General features: G+C 42.7%; 1 protein-coding gene across 2 annotated transcripts in view; it reads right to left on the bottom strand.

The window, feature by feature from the left end:
- Nucleotides 1–18,875, bottom strand: part of KCNH8 (potassium voltage-gated channel subfamily H member 8) — a 462,169-nt gene that overhangs the window by 29,128 nt on the left and 414,166 nt on the right. For both annotated transcript variants that reach the window (XM_004003423.6, XM_060406713.1), the window contains 3 exons: nt 16,691–17,046; nt 14,192–14,298; nt 11,697–11,773 (listed from right to left, as the gene is read on the bottom strand). In XM_004003423.6, coding sequence (XP_004003472.3) covers nt 11,697–11,773; nt 14,192–14,298; nt 16,691–17,046 — 540 coding nt within the window. The remainder of the gene's footprint in view (nt 1–11,696; nt 11,774–14,191; nt 14,299–16,690; nt 17,047–18,875) is intronic.

Genomic DNA, 18,875 nt, shown 5'->3' with positions numbered 1-18,875 from the left:
CAGAAATCAACTGGTAAAGACTTTACTTGAACTTTAAGCAGGTACAAAAGCAAAAATCAAGAATGTTTTGGGAGCATCACAAAGAGACCTGAAATAAGAAAAGGAATAAATCTTGGTATATAAAATGGGGCAAAACCAAGCTCAGAATAGCATAAGCTAAAAATGGTAGATAGGAGTTTTGGATAACATCTGAAAGAGGCTTCTTCTTTAGTCCAGCGCTTTCCATTTTATTCCAGGCTATACTAATGGCAGACAAAATGTTAACAGTTATTCTGTTGTTAGAGTGATCCATAAGCAAACGCACTTCATCTGTATAGGCTAAAGATAAGTTATTGGTAATGTAGTTTCTTCACTGCGAGAATTCAGAGTCTTAGTATGCTAATGACTAGCGTGCATCTCGAAGAATATGAGTTAATTTTAAGTAAAATATACCAGATGTACTTAACCAAGGAGGAATTGTTCTCTAAGTTTTATTTTAAATCATCTGAAAATGTTCAAGTATTATATATGCTTTTGGAATTATATAAAGTAAGAGAGGAACCTCCACTCCTTGGTCTATGTAATTCTATTTTAATTAGGCAACCATGATAAGTGTTTTGAACATATTTTAAAAAAAGATTTCATAACATAAGAAAGCCACAGTTAGTAGGTGAAGACAAGCACACAGGAGATAAATAGAAAATAATAAGTGAAAAAAAAGAGGTAAATAAGACTATATTTGCATTCAGTCTCTGTCATGTCCAGCTCTTTGTGACCCCACACACTGCAGCGCGCCAGGAGGCTCTCTATGGAACTTTGCAGGCAGGAATACTGAAGTGGGTTGCCATTTCCTATGCCAGGGGATCTTTCCTGACCCAGGGATCTAACCCACATCTCTTGGGTCTACCTGCATTGGCAGGTGGATTCTTCACCACTGAGCCACCTCGGAAGGCCAAATCAAACTATATATAGAATATTAAATATGAGTGAATTAAGCCATCTAATCGAAATGTAAATATTTATAGACTGAATAAAAATCAAGATTCATGTATAAGCTGTCAACAGAAGGCACACATTAGATTCAAAGATATAAGTAGGTTGAAAGTAGATGGATGAAAAAAATATCATACAAACAACAACCACAAGAAAGCTGGAAAAGCTATATTAATGTCAGATAAAACAGATTAAAATTTTTTATTAGAGATAAAGAAGAAATGTTTTGTAAGACAGGTGGTCAGCTTTACAGAAAATTATAAAAATTATAAATATATATTTCTAACAGCAGAGTATTAAACACATGAAGCAAAAAAATCAGAATTGAAGGAAGAAATAGACTAATAACAGCTGCAGATTACAGCACCTAACTTTTAATAATAAATAGAACAATTAGATCAATAGAGAAATGGAAAACTTGAACATACCAGACCTATAGTCATAGGCCTAACAGATATCTGTAGAATATTCACCCAGTAATAGCATAATACACAGTCTTCTCAAGCAGAAACAGAATATTCTCCAGGTAAGACCATATGCTATGTTATTAAAGAAACCTAAATATATTTAATAGGATTAAAATCATAGAAAGTGTCTTCTCCAGTTGGAATGAAATAAGAAATTACTAATAAAGAAAAGTAGAGAATTCTCAAGTACATGGACATTAAATCACACATTACTAAATAACAAGTAGTTCAAAAAAATAATAAATCACAGGAGAAATTTAAAAATAATGATATAAATGAAAACGAGAATATACTAAAGTTTATGGGATATAGTTAAGCAGTGCTTAGGGATGAATTTATAGTAATGCCTATCAAAAAATAAAGATCTAACACCAACTTCCACCTTAAGGCCCTGGAAAAAGAACAAACTAAATTCAAAGAAAGCAGAAAGAAGGAAATAACAAGGATGAGAGCAGAAAACAATAAAAATAGAGAACAGAAATGAAGAAAAATGATCAAAAGCAAAAGCTGTTATTTAAAAAAATATCAACAAAATTGACAGAGCTTCATCTAGATAAAAACGGAGATGACTGAAATGACCGAACTCAGGGATGAAAGAGGAGACACTACCACCAACACTACGGAGATGAAAAGAGTCGTAAGGGACAGCTTCGACCATCACAGGCCAACAAAGTAGACAATTCAGGTGAATTAGACAAATTTTAGGACACAGAGTACCAAAACTAACTCAAGAAGGAATAGAGTATCTAAATGGAGATAGAAGTAAAGTGGTTAAACTAGGAATCAAAACACTCTCCACAAAGAAGAGCGCAGGGTCAGATGGCGTCACTGGTGAATTACACCAAATCTTCAAGATTAATAGAAATTCTTCACGAACTCCGTAAACATAGAAGAGGTGGGAATATTTCCCAACCTGTTCTGTGAGACCAACATTACCCTGACACAAAAACCAGACAAAGATATCACAGAAAACAGAAAACTGCAGACAAATAATTTACGAGTGTAGATGGCAAACATTCTCAGCAAAATACTGGCAAATTGAATCCAGAAATATACAAAAGGGATTCTACACGGTGGCTAGAGGGATTTACTTTAGGAACGCAAGGTTAGTTCAGCATCCCCAAACCATTAATTAATGTAATACACCATCTCAGTGGCTGCTGCTGCCAAGTCGCTTCAGTCGTGGCTCCTCTGTCCCTGGGATTCTCCAGGCAAGAACACTGGAGTGGGCTGCCATTTCCTTCTCCCCCATCTCAGTAGAATAAGGAACAAAACCAAACAAACACATTACTATCCAATAGATGCAAGAAAAGGCATTTGACAAAATTTAGCAATGTGATAAAGGTATCAGGAACACAAAGGTGTTTCTTCAACATGAAAGAGGGAGCTAATAAAAAACCAGCAGTTACATCTATTTCTTCTTTATTGACTATGCCAAAGCCTTTGACTGTGTGGATCACAATAAACTGTAGAAAATTCTGAAAGAGAAGGGAATACCAGACCACCTAACCTGCCTCTTGAGGAATCTGTATGAAGGTCAAGAAGCAACAGTTAGAACTGGACATGGAACAACAAACTGGTTCCAAATAGGAAAAGGAGTACGTCAAGGCTGTATATTGTCACCTTGCTTATTTAACTTCTATGCAGAGTACATCATGAGAAACACTGGACTGGAAGAAGCACAAGATGGAATCAAGATTGCCGGGAGAAATGTCAATAACCTCAGATATGTGGATGACACCACCCTTATGGCAGAAAGTGAAGAGGAACTAAAAAGCCTCTTGATGAAAGTGAAAGAGGAGAGTGAAAAAGTTGGCTTAAAGCTCAACATTCAGAAAACGAAGATCATGGCATCCGGTCCCATCACTTCATGGGAAATAGATGGGAAACAGTGGAAACAGTGTCAGACTTCATTTTTTGGGGGGCTCCAAAATCACTTCAGATGGTGATTGCAGCCATGAAATTAAAAGACGCTTACTCCCTGGAAGAAAAGTTATGACCAACCTAGATAGCATATTCAAAAGCAGAGACATTACTTTGCTGACTAAGGTCCGTCTAGTCAAGGCTATGGTTTTTCTTGTGGTCATGTATGGATATGAGAGTTGGACTGTGAAGAAGGCTGAGCACCGAAGAATTGATGCTTTTGAACTGTGGTGTTGGAGAAGACTCTTGAGAGTCCCTTGGACTGCAAGGAGATCCAACCAGTCCATCCTAATGGAGATCAGTCCTGGGTGTTCATTGGAAGGACTGATGCTGAAGCTGAAACTCTAGTACTTCGGCCACCCCATGCGAAGCGTTGACTCATTGGAAAAGACTCTGATGCTGGGGAGGGATTGGGGGCAGGAGGAGAAGGGGATGACCGAGGATGAGATGGCTGGATGGCATCACGGACTCGATGGACGTGAGTCTGAGTGAACTCCGGGAGATGGTGATGGACAGGGAGGCCTGGCGTGCTGCGATTCATGGGGTCACAAAGAGTCAGACACGACTGAGTGACTGAACTGAACGTCATATTCAATGGTGACAAACCGAAAGAGTTGCTTCCCGAGCGAAGGCAGGAGACAGGGATATTTCTTTCCATTTCTATTCAGTGCTGTACTGGAAGTTCTAGGCAAGGCAATTAGGGAAGAAAAGTTAATATAAGGTATTTAAATTGGGAAGGAAGAAATAAAAGCATCTCTATTTCTAGAAGGCATGATCTTATATAAAAATTTTCCATAAAATCCACCCTTAAATTATTAGAACTATTTAAAAAGCTTGGTAAAGTTGGAGGATGCAAGATGGGCATGGAAAAATCAGGTGCGTTTCTGTGCAGTGTGAGTGAACAACCCAAATGTAAGTTAAGAAAGCAATTTTGTTAACAACAGCATCAAAAATAATAGAACTCAGGAATACATTAACCAAGGATATTTGTACACTAAGAACTACTGTTGAAAAATTAAAATACTGTTGAAAGAAATGTAAAAAGATATGGATAGACATATAGATCAATAGAATAGAATTGAGACTCCAGAAATAAACCCTAATATCAATGGCAAGTGTCTCATAGGTATGCTAAGATGATTCAATGGGGGAAAACAGTGGTTTTTTTTTTTTTTTTTTTTACAAATGGTGATGTGATAACTGAACATCCACACACAAAAAATTAAATAAAATTCAGCCCATTCATCAACCATATGGAGAAAGAAATGGCAACCCACTCCAGTATTCTTGCCTGGAGAATCCCATGGACAGAGGAGCCTGGAGGGCTACAGTCCACAGGGTCAGAAAGAGTCAGACAGACACACACACACACACACAAATTAGTTCAAAACAGATCAAAGACCTAAATGCAAGAGCTCACACTATAAAACTCCTGGAAGGAAATAGAGGAATGAATCTTCATGACCCTGGAATAGGCAATGGTTTCTTAGATGTTACCTCAAAATCACAGAAAAAAAAACCAGGTAAAATGGATATCACCAAAATTAACACTTTGTGCTTTGTAGAGACACATTAAGAAAATGAGAGGACAACTTGGAGAATGGGAGAAAACTGTGCATCATAACCTGTTATCTAGAATATATAGAGCACACCCCAACTCAGTAATGAACAGAGAAACCAGTTTCAAAACGGGCAGAGGACGTAACCTGCCGCTGCGGCTGAGTCACTGCAGTCCTGTCCGACTCTGTGCGACCCCGTAGACGGCAGCCCGCCAGGCTCCCCCGTCCCTGGGATTCTCCAGGCAAGAACGCTGGAGTGGGCTGCCATTTCCTCCTCCAGTGCACAAAAGTGAAGAGTGAAAGGGAAGTCGTAAGCTGGCAGTTGTCCGCATACATGCAGATGCCCAGTAAGCACAGGAAAATATGCTCGACATTATCCGCTCTCAGGGAAACGCAACTGAAAACCACATGAGGTACCACCTCACACGCACAAGAATGGTCATAATAAAGGAAAATCAGATAAATGAGAGTTGTGAGCAACCAGAGACTTGGAATGTTTATATGCTGCTAAGTGTACCGGTGCCTGCTGCTCTGGGGAAGCCTGGTGGCTGCTCAAACGTTAGACAGAGTTACCAGTAATTCTTCCTTACTCAAGAGAAATTAAAACGTGCACACAAAGTCGGGGAGAGAAAACCGTCCTATGTTAACGCGTACATACAGGATCTAGAAAAATGGTCCTGAGGAACCTGTTTGCAGGACAGGCGCTGAGACGCACGCAGAGAAAGGACTCACGGACACAGCGGGGCGGGGAGGGGGGGGCAACCCGAGAGCAGCCGGGGCACACAGGAGCACGAGCGAGAGACGGCGCGGGAAGGAGCTCAGCCTGAGCCCGGGAGATGGGAAGGAGCTCAGCCTGAGCCGCGAGATGGGGCGTGGGAGGCAGCCCCGGAGGGAGGGGGTGTGTGAAGACTTAACGCAGTGTTGTAAAGCAACTATCCTCCAATTAAAAATAAAAAAAAAATAGAACAGCACATTCAGTGGACTACCCATCACACCGTGATGACCATCTGTACCTGGTTGAAATCACCCAGGGCGGACAGAGAGAAATGAAATCCTTTCGCAAATGCTTTTCTTTTAAAGTCCACACAAAACTTTTTCTGAGTGTTTCACGGATGCTCACAGCAGCGTTATTCTCCCTGCCAAAGAGTGGGTACGCTGCGAAAGCCCGTCTAGTGATGGATGAAGAAATAAAATGTGGAATGTCTACATGATGAAACCTATTATTTGGCAATAAACAGGGATGAAGCACTGGTATGCCACAATGTGAGATGAGAACAGCAAAAACATGCTCAACGGAAAGAGCCAGTCACAAGGGGCCATGCTGTACGATTCCATTCACACGAGATGTCCAGAGTCGGTGAGTGTATAGGCGGGGAGCGTGGATCAGCGGCTGCACGGGGCTGAGGGGCCGGAGCCGCTGGTGTTGGCTGTGTGGGCAAACTTCCTTTGTGGGGTAACGAAAAGTTCGGAAATTTATTATGGTGATGGATGCCTGAGTCTGGGAATACACTAAAAGGCCTTGCGTTTTACACTTCACTTACTTAATTTAGGCCCCACTGCACAGCCTGCAGGATCTCAGTTCCCCAACCAGGGACTCAACCTGTGCGCCCTGCAGGGGAAGCCCAGACCGCCAGGGACGTCTTAGGTTGTAACTTTAAGTGGATGAATTCTACGACATGTCAATCATATCTCAATCAAGTTGTTTCAAACCTGGAGTTAATAAAAAGTATGATGTTATGAGTTAATAAAAAGTAAGTTCTGTCTCAATTAAGTCAATATAAATTGTTGTTTCGACAAAGCTCACTTTTTTTGTTTCAGTTCAGTCACTCAGTTGTGTCCAACTCTTTGGGCCCCATGGACTGCAGCACGCCAGGCCTCCCTGTCCATCACCAACTCCCGGAGTCCACCCAAACCCATGTCCATTGAGTCGGTGATGCCATCCAGCCATCTCATCCTCTGTTCTCCCCTTGTCCTCCTGCCCTCAATCTTTCCCAGCATCAGGGTCTTCTCAAATGAATCAGTTCTTCGCATCAGGTGGCCAAAGTATTGGAGTTTCAGCTTCAGCATCAGTCCTTCCAATGAACACCCAGGACTGATCTCCTTTAGAATGGACTGGTTGGATCTCCTTGCAGTCCAAGGGACTCTCAAGAGTCTTCTCCAACACCACAGTTCAGAAGCATCAATTCTTTGATGCTCAGCTTTCTTTATGGTCCAACTCTCACATCCATACATGACCACTGGAAAAACCACAGCTTTGACTAGATGTACCTTTGTTGGCAAAGTAATGTCTCTGCTTTTTAATACGCAGTCTATGTTGGTCATAGCTTTTCTTCCAAGGAGCAAGTGTCTTAATTTCATGGCTGCAGTCACCATCTGCAGTGATTTTGGAGCCCCCCAAAATAAAGTTTCTTTTATTTAGGCATATATATATTTCATTCTTTTGAATTAAGTTAGAGCTCAAGTTGCCTTAAAATAGCCCAGTATTAACGGACTCCCTTATGTACCTATAAGAAAAATACTAAAAGTGGCCGAGTAGAGCATTCTAGCCAAGCTGCACTCTGCTAAGGATGATTTAACAAGTCACCACATTTTCTCGCTTTGCAAATGAAGGTTTGACTGCGGTTGTCTTTCTGTTAAGTCTGGCAGCTTGTCTTCTGCCTCGTTTTATCATCATTTTGCTGTTTATATGTTTAATGTAATGTCAAGTAATGGTCAAGCATTATTAACTGGCATACTGGCTCTCTTTGCCCTTCAATCTATAAGTGTTACGGAGGAACTGTTCTTTACAGTAAGTCAGTGACACCATTACCTCAAACTGTTTAGCTAAAGTAAGATGCATTGAAATGTATTTTTCCCCCCTATCATTTTTGATACTAACTTGATAGTGAGCATCTTTATAAAAAAAGGAAATCCCAGGTGAAAGCAGTAATTTTCATAATCAAGTATGTTTCTCAATTCATTCCATTTTATTCCATCAGCATTGACGAATTCTATCAGTCTGCATGGGGCACTGTTGGGTAGCGGGGGGTCTAACGTGAATCACATTTGTTGACTAGAAGCATGACCTTGCATGAGGAAGGAAGATCATTTGACCATTTATTAAAGGAAGACGCCGTGTCTGGGGCTTTACACAGAGTCTGAAGTCCTTACAACACTCCTCTCTGACAGATTGTATCATTAATATTTAGTAGACAACAGGGCTGAACGTAGGGGAGGTGACCACTTTGCTGAAGTCACAGAGCTAGTCCATGGATAGGGATCTGGAAGCCATTCTCGCTCCAGACTTCCCCCTTTCTCTCTGTTGTGTCTGATGCGTCACTCCTGCTGGGTGGGCACGCAGCTTCTCTTGGGAGGCCTGGCCGTGGAGTCTTTGTGGGTCACCCAGATTTCGGAGATGAGGAAACCCTCTGAGCCTGACCTACAAACCTTTTCAGAAGCAGAACGTTCGACTGACATGGCCCCTGCCACCCATCGGTATTTTGTTGTTATTTTTAAACAATTTTCTTAGCATGTCACCATTTCACTGCTGCAAAGCAATGGCAATGTTTTCAAAAGCCTTCTAACACCAGCAGCTGTCCTGTATCTCCTGAGCTCTCTAAACAGTTCTGTGAATGTCAGTTATTAGCAACAGTTTTCCTTTCCTTATTTTAGTGCTGTGTTTAGTCAGTTGATTATGAACTCTACACATCAATGAACAATTCCTTTATATCTGAAATGTCTGAGCAAATATCAGAATGGGCATCGCACGAAGCCCTCTGGGTTACACAGTGTCAAACATGCCTCACCTAGATTACGAGGGTCCCCTCTGGGTTGCAGAGTTACTGTCATGCAGTGCCTCTTACCATTTATTATTAATTCTTCTCCTGCTTACTTCTAACCAAGAGAATAGAAGAAAGAAAGGACAGAGCAATCGAATGATCACATATGTGAATAGCAAGAAGCAGGTGAAACGGAAAAATTAGTCTTGGCCTTTGAAAGACGAATTTTTTTTTTTTTTGGCTATATAAACATTACTTTGTAGAAACTATGGGGAAAAGACAAGCAGGTGGTTAGAGGGGGTAATTTTACAGTTTGAAGTCAGTTGGTATTTTAATCCTGTCTGTCTTGGTGAGTTTAATGTTATACCTAAAAGGTCAAGACTATGTACAAATTAAATTATGTGTGAAAAATGAGGTCTTTTTGACTTACGCTTCAGCTATGAAGAAATCAGATATTTTCAACTAAGGGAAAACTAATTCTTTAGGGAAGGACTAATCACACCGCTGACACTTATCTTGCCCTTTTACTTCAGTGTGTGACAGGATAACACAGTTCATGTCATCTCACCAGGAAAGCAGTCATGAACGCAGAATCACACAGGGGAAGTAGTTTTATTTCCAAACGGTTATCTGTTCTAAGCATCTATCACGGACTCAGATTCTGCAAGGAAAGGCATATAGTGTATGGATTTCCATCTGTAACTTGGAAAAATCAACATTCCAAAAGGTGAAGATACACATTTTTTTCCCCAAACTAATCACTAACTTCTGTCTCTGAGCTAGGATATTGGCCAATCCATTCTTACAGCCCCTAGATAATCCCCTGAAATGTGAGAGAAAATAATTCAGGTGGGTGATTTTATCTGATGACAGTATCTTAAATGAAACTGTTTCATAAGAAGCTGATGTCCAAACAAACAAACAAAAAAACCCCACCAATCAAAGAAACTCCTCAACAATAAAGTGCTCTTAAACCGAACACACACACACACACGTGCACACACACACATGCACACACACATGTGCACACACACGTACACATGCACACACTCGCGCGCACACACATGCACAGGCGCACACGCACGCACACACTCACGCACACACATGTGCACAACACACATATGCACACACACACATGCACACACACACAACACTCACACACGCACACACAGGCACATGCACACACACGCACACACGTGCACACACATGTACACACACGCACACACACGCACACACACATGCACACACATGCGCACAACACACACGTGCACATACACTCGAGCACGCACACACACATGCACACACACGTACACATTCACGCACGCACACACAGGCACACACGCACACACATGCACACACACAAGTTGATGTCCAGGTCTCCAACAGAGGGTTTAGTTGGTTTTGTTTTGGTCTTTCGGTGTACTTTCAATAAGAGGTTTTTGGGTGGCCTGTGTACGGACAAGCCGTTACAGTTAAAGGGGCTCCAATCCAGTCAGTGTTTCTGTTCCTAACTGGTCAGTCTGCACTTTGGCCTCTTACTTCTTGTTGGCAACAATCTCACCTCCAGAGAGCACAGACTCAGGAGAGAGGGCAGTGAGCTGATGGAACACAGGGGAGCAGAAACCTCTGCACGTTATGACAAGATGCCCAGTTTTCCATTGTTACAGAAAATTGGAAACCAGTTACATTTATATGAATTTCACTTTTCTCAGATCTTATCATCAGTTGGCTACATTTTCTGCCAAGATCTCATCAGAGAATCTACCACTTCAGTCCTATTACCCTGTTTGTGCCTGCTCAGGGTACTTGACCTAGGTCTACCCTGAAGGTCATCACAAACAGTTGGGTCTTCCTGCATTTTCCTATTTGAAGGATCTTTCTAGTCTCTCCTGCAGCTAAGCCTGCAGGTAATCCCTCAGAAGCCATCTTTTCTCTTGTCTCATGGAAGAACAATTCCGAGTTGCCCTACATAAGCTCTCAGTGCCCCCACCAAAGCAGATTGGAGCCCAACTGCCTACAGAGTTATTCATCTCATTAACATCCCTGATTCACTTGCCTTCCTTTCTTTCCAGTCTTATTCCTCTTCTCCTTCCTCTTGCTTCCCAGATCACTTCCCAGAGAAGGTATTTGCATGCAAATCATTGTCTCAAAATCTTCTTAAAAAATTAATTATATTGGGGGGCACCCAAATGGAGAGAGTGATTCAGAAATTACCTTCTCCTTTGTATGAAATATCCAGAAAAGACAAACTAATAGAAACAGGAAGCAGACAAGTGGTTGCCCAGGACTGGATACGGGAACAGGAATTAACCATGAATGGGCGTGGGAGACCTTGTTAGGATGATAAAAAATATTCTAAAACTCACATGGGCATGGCTGAATCACTCAATAAAGCTACTAAAAATTATTAAATTGTACTCATTTCAAATGAGTGCCTTTTATAAGGTGTACAATATACCTCAATAAAATTATCTTTTAAATTACCTTACTTTATACAAAGAGATGGTAAGATCTAGAGAGCTAAAGAGCTCAAAGTTATAAAGCGGGTGCCGACTAGGGAAGAGGACAGTGTCAGGCCACTGGATTACTCCGATTCATTACTTTGATTCATCTCTGGACGAATGATCTTGCTTTAACTCGTTAAAAATTGAAGTATATAAAAAAGTGAAAAAGCACCAATGAAACCAAATATCAATACATTTATGACATTAATTAGAGAAATTAGCACTTAATGTTTCCTGTATGTTAAATGATCTAGCTAGATGGTCTCATTCAACTTCACAAATGGGCCACAAGGTAGGTGTAACTGCTGTGTCCTCGTCACACACGGCAAGGCAGAGCTTGAGAGAAGCTGAGTAACTGATACTTACATCAGGTTGAGTGGGAGTCCATCCACACTTGCCACTAGCAGCCACAGCGCATATTTGTCATGATTCTATCACCCTGCTTCTGCCGGTGACTGGGATTCCTAGCCCCTCACCACTCCAGCCTGGCCAGAGAAAGACAAAGCTCCGTACCTCACTGTTGAGTTTGCTTATCTGCTGCCTGGTCTCCTCCGCTTTGATAAAGAGGACAGCAGCTCCAATCTCTGGGTCTGGAAAGTGACACACACAGAATGAATCCTTTAGGAAGACACCTCATATTTGAGGATTGCGGCAACTGGAACAGGGAAGGAGCTAACCTTTAGGAGGGTAGGAAGCTAACCATTAGGAAGGTAGCTAAGCCTTTCCTGAGATGCGCACAGGTGGTCAGTTCTGTCTCCCTAGCATGCCTCTGGACGGCACCGGAAGGACTCTTTGGAACCGGGCATGCAGCATGGCGGGGACTGTGACCACACGAACTGGGTGTGTCCGTGGCCAACTGCCCCGTCTCCTCAACACTATCACTATCGTGTGGCCCAGCGGCACTTATTCCCTTCTTTGACTGTTTGCCAAAAAATATATCACAGCCAGCGTCCTCCAAGCCACGGAAAAGGAGTATTCTTTTCCTCCTCTCTTTCCTTTGCAAATTTTGATTCCTGGGTCCACAAGAGCATTTTCTTCCCGCCTCTATTAAAGGTGCTCCTCTCCACTGCAGATTTCTGTCTGCTCTGTGCACGAAAAGGTAGTTTCCCCCATTCCCTGGTTCTCTCATCTCCACCTTTTCTCTACCGTACTTTTACAAATCTATTCACATTTGTTAGGAGCAGAAGCACAGATGAGTCACTGCTAGAGTGGAAAGGATTTGATATATAGAGACATCTATGCCTGTACTATCTGTCAGTATAAATATCATGATATGGCTATCTTAATACCCTAATTCTGGTCAACTAAGCATAGAGAATTTGTTTGTGTGGGGGGGGGGGAAAGTTGTTCAAAACAATCTGAAGTGGCCGAGTGGTGAAAGTTCCTTTTACAGAGATATTTGCAAAGTTAATCTCTTCATTCAGTGAATAATACGAGATCACTTACAGCAGGCTAGACCTCCTTTAGAGGTGAAGTGAAGTGAAAGTCAGTCAGTCCTGTCTGACTCTTTGCAACCCATGGACTATACAGTCTATGGAATTCTCCAGACCAGAACACTGGAGTAGGCAGCCTTTTCCTTCTCCAAGGGATCTCCCCAACCCAGGGATCAAACCCACGCCACCTGTATTGCAGGCAGATTCTTTACCAGCCGAGCCACCAGGGAAACCCAGGAATACTGGAGTGGGTAGCCTGTCCCTTCTCCAGGGGATCTTCCCGACCCAGGAATCAAACTGGGGTCCCTTCACAGCAGGTGGATACTTTACCAACTGAGCTACCAGGGAAGCCCCCCTCTAGAGGAGACAGAAATAAAGAAAACATATTGACTCTCATGGAGCTTTGGGTCTAGGGCGATTCTCCAGGCAAGAATACTGGAGTGGGTTGCCATTTCCTTCTCCAAGCAGAGAAAAGAGCCATTCAAAAAGCAATTATGCAACAAGTTTGAATTTCACACTAAAGGCAATGGGAGTCCATCTCAGGATTTTAAGCACAGGAATAAAATAGTAAGAATAGATTTGTACTTTTTTTGAATAGTCCGCTTTTCGTGTGGAGAACAGAGTGAAAGCGCCTTTGCTAGCAAAGCAGGCAAGAGAGGAATGAGGCCAGGAAAGGGCGGGGGCAGAAAGGAGAGTCTCAGACAGAAAGGAGAGGCACGCAGGATGCAGCCAGGAGTGCCCGTGGCTTGAACGGATGAGCGTCAGGGTGAGCGCGGGCAAGCGAGTGGAGGAGGGTGGAAGGGGGCGGGGCCAGGACTGTCAGGCGGCTGACGTCCTGTGACCCAGCAAGAACTCCCGGGGGGACCCACCACCAGCTGCCATAGCAAAGGCTCACACCTGTTTGACCAGACCTATAACGTCTGTGCCTCTGGCTCCAAGCAGAGTGGCATCAGCCCGTTAAAGTCCATTCCCTGAATGCATGAGAACTGCTGACTGCCGTCTGCATTCCTCTCCTCCATCCCTACCCACCGTCGTCGCACCAGGGGTCTCATCCGCCCGTCTCCCCAGGAGATGACGGGTGCCCGGAAGAGGTGCAGACTGGGATAGAGGACTGGCATTCTACCAAGGGGCAACACACCCCCACAACTGCACATTCCGAAGTCTTTCTTGTGCTGGGCTTTGCCCGTGGAAGGACTCACTCATTAGCAGGAGAGCCTCACACAAGGACATCGGAGCCAGGTGGGAAAGGGCGGAGGGAGCTGGCAAAAGGCTGCCGGCCTCACACCTCGTGACTATTTGGGGTTGCCTGCGTTCAGGAGAGTCGGACCCCAAAGAAGGCTGAGCGCCAAAGGACTGATGCTTTCAAGCTGTGGTGCTGGAAAAGACTCTGGAAAGCCTTGGACTGCAAGGAGATCCAACCAGTCCATCCTAAGGGAAATCAGCCCTGAATATTCACTGGAAGGACTGATGCTGAAGCTGAAGCTCCAATATTTTGGCCACCTGATGTGAAGAGCCAAATATTACAAGTAACAAAGAAATGTCACCCCTTGTGAGAAGACTAAATATAGAGCTTACCTCCAAGAGGAGGAGAAATTCTGGGCTCTGGTCTGATTCGTTCAGAGCCAAAGTCGAAAGTCTGGCTTTCTTCACTGCTGTTTCCATCTTCAATTCCATCAACAATCCTGTGTAAGACAATGAAGGTTGGCTAGTTGTGCATTTATGTTCATGGGTCACAGTTACTTCTAGAAGAGTTAAAAAACCTTGTGTTAAATTTCTGAATTCTAGACACTCCAGAGCTGTGCTAACCAGCGTGGTAGCCATTAGCCTTATCCAGCCACTGAGCGCCTGAAATGTGGAAATGAGCCGTGCTGTAAGTCTAAAACACACGCCGGATTTTGAAGACTTTAGTAAAAACATTATGTTATTTAACTAGTAATTTTTTATCCTGTTTACATTTGAAATGCTAATATTTGAGGCATCTCAAATCAAATAAACCATATCGTTAAATTATTAGTAAATAATTTCACGTGTGCGTGTGTATGCTTACTTTTCAAAGACGTGGCTACTGGGAGTTTTAGAAATACTTGTGTGTCTCACAATTTTATTTCATGTCATATTTCTATAGATTTTAGATTCTTATTTATTCTCAGATTCAAAAGCTTAGCTACAGAAGTCCTCTTATCTAAATTCATATTAATTTACTGTTCTATCCAGAATTAGAGAGTTTTCACCTAATGGTAACTTTTCTCTAGACTTAGATGAAACTCCAAAGTGACAGCTGAAGAATTGTATTTAAATGACTACGTCTGCTGCTGAGTAGCCTCAGTCGTGTCTGACTCTGTGCGACCCTATGGACAGCAGCCCACCAGGCTCCCCCGTCCCTGGGATTCTCCAGGCAAGAACACTGGAGTGGGTTGCCATTTCCTTCTCCAATGCATGAAAGCGAAAAGTGAAAGTGAAGATGCTCAGTCGTGCCCGACTCTTAGCGACCGCATGGACTGCAGCCCACCAGGCTCCCCTGTCCCTGGGATTCTCCAGGCAAGAGCACTGGAGTGGGGTGCCAATGACTGCTAGGACTGTAGCTAATCTTCTTTCCTTGGTGAATATCTAATCCAGTCATAATTTTTTCAAAAACATGAATTTATTGTAGAAAATGTAAACATACAATCAAAATATCAAAAAAAGCACCTGTCATGCACTACTACCATTCACATTGTGCCATGTTCTCAAAACCTTTCTCTGTATATAAAATAAAACTTTTTTTTCATAAGTGTAGAATCAGGTGTACATGAACCTTTGTTTTCCAGCTCTGCTACATTTTCCCCCTATTTAAAATTTATTATTTTTTCATGTTAGAGAAACTTTACAAAGAACAGTTAAGCTGAGTTTTCAAATTACCATCTCCAGCTAAATTCCTGAACATTTAATATCCATCTACTTTTCACTAAACCTGCTTTGCTTATTTTTTCCTTACTATTTTCTCTAAATGGATAGATTATATTCTTCAAGAGAGTAACCAATATATAGTATATCAGAAAGAGCTCTTGCCTTATAAACAGAAAAACAGACGTTGAATCTATATTTCAGAACTCAAATTTTTGAAATTTTAGACAGACTATTTAACTTTCAAGATACACTTCTTATAAGTTTATAGCTGAGGTAATATGAACTACTTTATAAGATTCCTGAAAAGACTAACCATAACAGTAAATGAAAAATTACCCAGCTGAGTATCTGGGAATAGAAGTCATTTAATATGTTTTTTCTTATGTCTCTTTAAATTAGCTGCTATGCTCCATACTACCCCTTTCACATTTTCTGAGTCAGGAATTTTTGCTGTCTCAATCATCTTTAGTGGATCCTAAAGTGAATGTTTTAAACTAAAAATAGAACCACCCCACATTACCTAATGAAGAGGCTGGAAGTAAAACCAAGCTTCAGTTACCCACAATAATGAAGCAAATACTATGGGAAATGAAGACCAGCACTTCATTTTCTTTATCATTTCCACTGACTGCCCTGTGAAACTTTTGGTGAAGTTTCAGATATTGGGGGATAATGATATAAGCTTCATTTCCTCTCTTTCACTTTTATCAGAAATTTATAAATTATAAAATCACAGTGTAGAAATATACATCTATAAAAGCGTGTGCACGGTTGGGGCTTCCCAGGTGGCTCACTGGTGGACTGGCTCAACCCACCCGCCAATGCAGATGTCAGAGGAGACGCGGGTTCAGTCCCTGCGTTGGGAAGATCCCGTGGAGGAGGATACGGCAACCCTCTCAAGTATATAAAAATAGGTAGAGCTAAATGAATAAACGGAGAAGAGAAGGAATTGGGAACATTTAATGGACCCTTTTGAGAATATGACTAATATGATTTATTCTCATTCTGCCCACACTTTGCTATAGAGTCAAAAAGTGCACAGAAAAATTTAGGAAAGCTGAAGCCTCCAGGCTAGGAACTTGCATGGTAGAAAGGTCCAGAAGGCTAAGTAGTTTTCTAGCCAGGTGCCAGTGGGGAGCAAAAGCAGCCACCTCCACCGGGAAAGGAGTCTGTGAACTAAGCTCTTACCTGGGACTGAGGTCTGGGGGTCCAGCACTGTTCCAAGTTGAAAGCTGCAATTTCAAGTTCTCTTTTCTTCTGCCATAGTTTGGGGCATCCATCTCCTGCTTGGTTTTGGGGGAGTTTGAACTGGAGACTCTGATAGGTGAGTGAAAGGGCACCGTTCCCGAGGCCAGCTGCTTCAGGCTTAAGCCCAGGTAGCTCTTACCGCCTCCAGGCCGCTTGCTGCGAGAAGAGGCGGGTGCCCTGGTGTAGACGGGGGACAGGGAGGCTGTCTCCTCCCCCTCGTCGTCGTCCTCCTCCTCCTCGTCTTCCACGATGGACGGCAGTCTCTTCTTGATACTGCCGTTTCCCTTGGGCTCCGACTGAAGCAGAGGATGACAGAGACGAGCACAGACGTGAAGAGCTTTTCAGAGGCATGCATCATTCACCAGTAATTCCCATCTGAACAGTCAGCTCCCCGGGAGACTTTAAAAGGGAAGGCTTCACAGACTTGGCTTTTACTTATTCAGGTGTTCAAATCTCCCAGTTTCTGATCTCTGCTAGGTGCTTTTGTTTGTTTGGTCTTTTAAACCTGCTTCTGGGAGCTAGGCGAGAGGTGCATTTTACCAGCTTTGCATCGGGCTTTTCAGCAGCCTGTCATTTATACTAGTATATGATGGCACACTTTTAGGAAAAAGACATTCAATTTTACTGAGAAGTCTTGGGCCTTGATAGTTTAATTAACTAACTAATTAATTTCATGTATCCTTATCACTTTATTTTATTGAATGATGGTTGATATTATATAAAATTCCGTCATGTAATTCACAGATATATAATACGAGCCACAGTTTTTATAGGCTACACTCCGCTTACAGTCACTGTAACGTGTTGGCTGTATTCCTCATGCGCAATACACCTGCAGCTTATTCTATACCCGACAGTCTGCAGCCCAGCTCCCTCACCCCGAAGCTCGCCCTCCCCCTGCACACTGGTGACCAACAGCTGCTCTCCGTGTCTGCCAGTCTGCTTCTTGTGGGGTATAGTCATTAGTCTCGTATTTTTTAGATGCTTCCAGGTGTAAATTATCTCATATAGTTTTGGTCTTTTTTCTGTCTGACTGATTCCACTTAGCATGATTGGGCCTTGATATTTTAAAGCTACAGGGTCTTCAGTGGAACTTCCTGTGGAGACCAGCCAGCAGAATTATATTACCATGGAGAAGAAAGCTTCTTCCTATTTCGTATCATAGATGGAAGAAGATGAGAAGTTTCCTCAGTTCTCCTGGTTCCCACATGTCAGGTGGTGGGAAATACAGCAAATGCTGTGATCTGCTCCCTGTGAAGGGCCTTGGGAAAGGAAGGAGCTGGTCTTGCCAAATCCTACGTAGAGCCCTTGCCTGGGGCCATTCAGTCTCACAGGCTTAGAAGAAGCCAGGGAGAGCATGGGCAAGGACAGAAGAGGTGATGCTGAAGGGGCAGGCAGACTGGTGGCCCTCAGCAGAGTTCCTGGAAGAGTCTGTGTTTCTTGTTCTGCCCCAGACGTGGCTTCCCTACCCCAGAAGGTCCGTTCACTGTCCTGTGCCTCAGTATCTTTTATACTTTCTTATCCACAATTTCTAATAAAACTAAAATGAACAGTAAACATCTAAGAGCACTAATCAAATGTCACGAGGTGTTACGGTTATTACGTCACCTTAATAAACACTTGGTTCACTGGTGTGTGAACTTTACTGTAATAGTCAGACATATGTATGTGTGTGTGTGTGTGTACATACGGGCTTCTCCGGTGGCTCAGCTGGTAAAGAGTCTGCCTGCAATGCAGATGACCCAGTTTCGATCCCTGGATTGGGGAGATTCCCTGGAGAAGGAAATGGCAAACTACTCCAATATTCTTGCCGTGGAGAATCCCAAGTGAATTTGAATCTATAGTGACTGACAGGCCGATCCAATGGACACGAAAGCTTTCATAAGCAAAATGATCAGTTCACTTAGAAAGATTTTTTGTGTATTTTAATTTCATGGGTTAAAATTTCCTGAAGAAAGGGAAAGACTCATCTTTCCAGCTATTTGCAAACATTTTAATTAATGCAATGCCATTCGGTCTTTATTCAACGTGCTTAGTCGCTCAGTCGTGTCCGACTCTTTGTGACCCTGGCGGGCTACAGTCCATGGAATTCTCCAGGCAAGAAGAATACTGGAGTGGGTTGCAA

This window comes from Ovis aries, chromosome 1, assembly GCF_016772045.2.
Source record: "Ovis aries strain OAR_USU_Benz2616 breed Rambouillet chromosome 1, ARS-UI_Ramb_v3.0, whole genome shotgun sequence".
NCBI classification, from domain to species: Eukaryota; Metazoa; Chordata; class Mammalia; order Artiodactyla; family Bovidae; genus Ovis; species Ovis aries.
The sequence above is the reverse complement of the archived record's forward strand: the minus strand, read 5'-3'. Positions and strand labels throughout refer to the sequence as shown.